General features: G+C 33.2%; 1 protein-coding gene across 1 annotated transcript; it reads left to right on the top strand.

The window, feature by feature from the left end:
• Positions 1-315: 315 nt before the first annotated feature.
• LOC129318652 (1-aminocyclopropane-1-carboxylate oxidase-like) lies at positions 316-3,549 on the top strand. The gene is made up of 4 exons (XM_054963543.1): positions 316-468; positions 559-785; positions 1,393-1,726; positions 2,609-3,549. Exons 1-4 carry the CDS (start codon positions 364-366, stop codon positions 2,885-2,887), a joined length of 945 nt encoding a protein of 314 aa, XP_054819518.1. The 5' UTR covers positions 316-363; the 3' UTR covers positions 2,888-3,549.
• Positions 3,550-5,043: the final 1,494 nt, after the last annotated feature.

Consider the following 5,043-nt stretch of genomic DNA (forward strand, 5'->3'; position numbering starts at 1 on the left):
ATTTAGACCACTAATAACTTTTGCCACCTTCCAAGAAATGAAACAAAGATAATCCAAAACCAATACAGTAATGAAGGCAATAATTACAACGCGTTATGTTACGCTCAAGCAGACCCCAAATTATCCGTGGAAAATTCAAAAACGCAAATTAATCTGTTCAACGGTCAGATTATGTAAGCGTTTAAGTCACATGATCACTGTCCTTTTTAGCGCAGTTTCGTGCTTCCTTCTTCCCAGTCTTTGAACTCATATCCTATCTATAAATACCATACACTTTGCTTGGAAAAACAACACAGCATCTGATACAGATATATATCTCAGACACTAAGAAATATATATCAAGAGAGTTTGAGTGTTTGGAAAATGGAGAACTTCCCAGTAATCAACTTGGAGAAGCTTAATGGCGAAGAGAGAAAGGCTACTATGGACAAAATTCATGACGCTTGTGAGAATTGGGGATTTTTTGAGGTATTTAATTATCTATGCATATTTGTGATTAATAATTTTAGTTAATTTGGTGGGAATTATTAAAGAAAATCTCATTGTTTTTTGTTGTAGTTGGTGAACCATGGGATATCCCATGAACTATTGGATACAGTGGAGACGTTAACAAAAGAGCATTATAGGAAATGCATGGAGAGAAGGTTCAAGGAGTTTGTGGCAAGCAAAGCCATAGGGGGTATTCAAGCTGAAGTTAAGGACATGGACTGGGAAAGCACCTTCTTCTTGCGTCACTTGCCTGAGTCAAACTTCTGTGAAATCCCAGATCTCACTGATGAATATAGGTTAGCACAATACACGTGTTGTTTACTAACAACAACATGATCATATTTAACCAAATGTAAGCATTCAACAATAAGTCTTATCCCACTAGGTGGGGTTATCTATATGAATTTAAAGACATCATTATGCTCTATTATCAACTAAGCCTTTAGAAGTATTGTTGATTAAAAAGTCTCATTCAACAACTTTCTTATTCTCTTTGATTTTCCTCTACCCCTTTTTACAGGTTTAAAAACTATCCATTTTACTCTTCTCACAAGTTCCTCCACAGTCTTTTGTGCATAATCAAATCATCTCAAATGATTTTCTATCATAGTCTCCCTCAATAGATATCACATCCACTTTTTCTTACATACACTCGATTTGGATTTTATCTCAAACATATCAAACTGACGCATTCACAGTTTGAAAAATAAAGATGATTGTTTTTCTCTACTACATTTTAAGTTGTCATGTTTATTATACGTATCCATACATGCTTTGGAAATATTATATAGAAAGCACAATAAGATATATAAATCAGCAATGACAACAAATATATATATATATATATATATAAATGGGCAAAAGTACTTGCACATATTCTGAACTACTAGAATTGAAATGCAGGAAGTTAATGAAGGAATTTGCAGAACAAATACAAAGGCTTGCAGAGGAACTACTTGATTTGCTTTGTGAGAATCTTGGACTAGAGAAGGGCTATCTCAAGAAGGCCTTCTATGGATCAAGAGGACCAACTTTTGGCACAAAGGTTGCCAACTACCCTCCTTGCCCTAACCCAGAACTTGTGAAGGGTCTTCGTGCCCATACCGATGCTGGCGGCATCATCCTTCTCTTCCAAGATGACAAAGTTAGTGGCCTCCAACTTCTCAAAGACGGCCAGTGGATCAATGTGCCTCCAATGCGCCACTCAATCGTCGTAAACCTCGGTGACCAAATTGAGGTATTAAATATAAGGGTTAATGTTCAATATGAATATTTTTTAGGAGCACTAGACATCTTATACTTTTAAGTGAGGCAATTTTAGACCTGAACTTTTTTTTTTTTTAGGAGCAAAAACCTACTTTCATTAATCAACCATTAATTTTTTCATTTTTTGCTAACGTGACATGTGTATAGGGCTCATGTACAATGACAGATAAAACTTTGACCATATCCTTTGATGTTAATTTGTCCCTGAACTCTTTATTTTATGAGGGCTAAGCATCCTAAATTTTTTTTTCTAAGAGCGCTAGGCACCCTAAAGTCTCGTTAAAATAAAATAAAATAAATATTATTAAAATATTAATTATTTTAATATTTAATATTTTAAATATTATTATTTAAAATATTACACCACCCAATTTAATCTTTTTTTATGATAGATAGTATACTTAGCATTCTTTGTTGGGATGTCAAGCATGAGTTTGGTATGAGGGAAAAATGTCTCACATTGGATGAAGTTGTGTTGGATATATAAGAGGTATATAAGTAAAAAAGATCCATAAATTCAAGGGAGAGGAACTTCTCCATTTCCTTATCACCATTTTCCCACCACTTCCCAATTATAACCGTTGATATCACTGCATTAAAGGAATATGTTTTAGTCATAGATTTGATTAATTGTTTTGGGTTAATATGTGATATTATAATCACTTATATGATCCTCTTGGAAGTGTTTGTCTCGTCTCGGATGTGTTCTTCCCTTCTGAGGTGATCTTTGGGCCCAACATTCTCTCCATCAATACAACCTGTACAGCTAGATAGAGATATAAAAATAACAGACAATTTGTGATAAACAATTTCTTGATACACAAGTAACAGGCAATTTCTCTTGAACAAACAGGTAATCACAAATGGGAAGTACAAGAGTGTGGAGCATCGTGTTATTACCCAGAGTAATGGGACAAGGATGTCTGTAGCTTCATTCTACAATCCAGGAAGTGATGCTATTATACATCCAGCACCACCATTGATTGAAGGAAAGGAAGAAGGAACCAATCAAATGTATCCAAAATTTGTGTTTGAGGATTACATGAAGCTCTATGCTGCGCTCAAGTTTCAGGCTAAGGAACCAAGGTTTGATGCCATGAAAGCTGTGAACACTACTACTGCAACAGCTTAAGGAAGGACTTATAACTACTGATTTTGGGAAGGGAAAAGCAAGAAATAATACACACATAAACCCAAAAAAAAAAAAGGCTTATGATGACTTAAATTTTTTATTCACATTCTTACTATAGAGAGGGTGAATTTTATTGGTTGTACGTCGTCATGAATTTGTCATTAACAGTAGCGTTCTCTTTTTTTTTTTTTTTTTCCATTTGTTGGATTTCTGGTTTTTCTTTGTTCTCGAGTAAGAGAATAAAAGTTGACTGCAGTTTCAAGCAATATTTAATTTAGTTAAACTTCTGAATTTTGGAACATGAACAACTTTTCCCCGTAATCATATCGCATGCTCTATCATGATAAATCGAAGGAAATATTCGATGGAATTAATCTTATTTTTAGAGATGGAAATCCTCGACATGCACTGTGGTCTACAATCAATGACATCTGATTATGTCTACTGGCCAGAGATATGAACTAAGATTTTCACCCAGAGATATGCTCACTTACGCTGATAACTAGCCAAGGATGCTCGCTACAGAAGTATTGACTTTGTTCGTCATTTATCTGTCCCGAATATCTGTGCTGAGCAATATGCTCTTGACATGTTTTTAGTCTGATTATTTCTCAAGCTTAGGTTTGCCTCTTGTAATTAGAAAAACAGAAATATTCAATGATAAATAAAGCAGAAGACATAGGAAATGTATGATTCCAATTTATTTATTTGATTTCAGGCAAAAAAATTATTTTATTCCAATTTATTTATAGCATTGAAGCTTTTTTCTCTCTCCATAATGATTCTCTCTCTCTCTTAATAATAAGATGTGGACCTGACACACAAGTCCAAAAATTGAGAGAACAAATAAAGTCCACATGGAGGGCCCCTTCCAAATTTGTACCTTCAATTGTAGCTTTATGACAAAATATATAAAAATTTTACTAATTAACTAATTAAGCACTTGTTCGATTTTTGTTTTCAAAAATAGTTTTTAAAAAGAATAAAGAAATTTAAAAACTTATTTGATTGAGTGTTTTGAATCTTAATTATTTCCAAAATCGTTCTCATTTTTCATTTTCAAAAATAAAAAAAGAAACATCTTAGAGCTATTTTCATTTTATTTTTCTTGTATTCAAAATACATTATATTTAATTATTAAAACCTATAATTACTATGAGAGGGAGAGATAAAACTTAGAGTAAAAGATTAAAAAGTTTCTTTTACATGCAAAAAGCAACAAAATATCTTGAGGAATCTAAAAATTGTCTTAAAGTGGATGTTCTTAATGAGGTGATTCAAGAGACTTTAGAGTCATTTGTGGTAAGAGAACCATTATAAGCTTTGCTATTTGGGATTAATGAAGTTGAAGATAGTGATATTGTTGAGTGCAAGAAGCTCCTTCAAGCATCCCCACATTACCTCAACGCCAAAAGGTGTAAATATTTAGAGATGAAAACTAGACAAGCTCCCTCGTTAAAGCCTTCAATTGAACAAGCACCAACATTAGAGCTTAACCCTTTACCACCACAACTTACTTATGCTTATCTGAGTGAATATGAGACATTGACAATTATTATATCTTTTGCTTTGTCTAACTATCAAAAAGAGAGGTTACTGAGAGTTCTTTGGGATCACAAGTAAGCCTTAGGATGCACAATTATAGACATGAGAGGTATAAGTCCAACTATTGTTATTCACAAGATTTTGTTAGAAAAAGATCATAAGAAATACTCGATTATGTAGATAGAAGGAATAACAGTGGAGGTTGAACCCTATGATAAAAAAGGTGGCCAAAAAGAAAATACCCAACTGATTAAGTGATAGGATAATCTATCCCATTTCTAATAGTACATGGGTAAGCCCGGTACAATGTGTTCTCAAGAAAGGAGGAATGACAATAGTTACCAATAAATAGAACTAGTTAGTTTTGACTTGAACAATTACTAGATTGCACACTTGTAAAGATTACTGGAGGCTAAATAATGCCACAAGAAAGGATCACTTCTCGCTTCCTTTTCATTAACCAAATTTTAAACTAATTAGCTGGTAAGAATTTCTTTTATTTTTTGAATGGTTATTCAAGCTACAATCAAATTATTATAACTCTTAAAGACTAATGGCCTATTTGGTACTATGGAATTAGAGAGAGAGAAGTGAAAGTGAAAGTGAAATTA

The sequence above is a fragment of the Prosopis cineraria genome, unplaced genomic scaffold (assembly GCF_029017545.1).
Source record: "Prosopis cineraria cultivar Desert tree isolate PC_DT_omini unplaced genomic scaffold, ASM2901754v1 PC8, whole genome shotgun sequence".
In the NCBI taxonomy this organism is placed as follows: Eukaryota; Viridiplantae; Streptophyta; class Magnoliopsida; order Fabales; family Fabaceae; genus Prosopis; species Prosopis cineraria.

Excerpts from the sequence above, each read along its gene's own strand:
- LOC129318652 (XM_054963543.1), top strand. The coding sequence starts at position 364 with ATGGAGAACTTCCCAGTAATCAACTTGGAGAAGCTTAATGGCGAAGAG. Across the intron at positions 469-558 it reads AGAATTGGGGATTTTTTGAG|TTGGTGAACCATGGGATATC; the intron begins GTATTTAATTAT and ends TTTTTGTTGTAG. Across the intron at positions 1,727-2,608 it reads ACCTCGGTGACCAAATTGAG|GTAATCACAAATGGGAAGTA; the intron begins GTATTAAATATA and ends TTGAACAAACAG.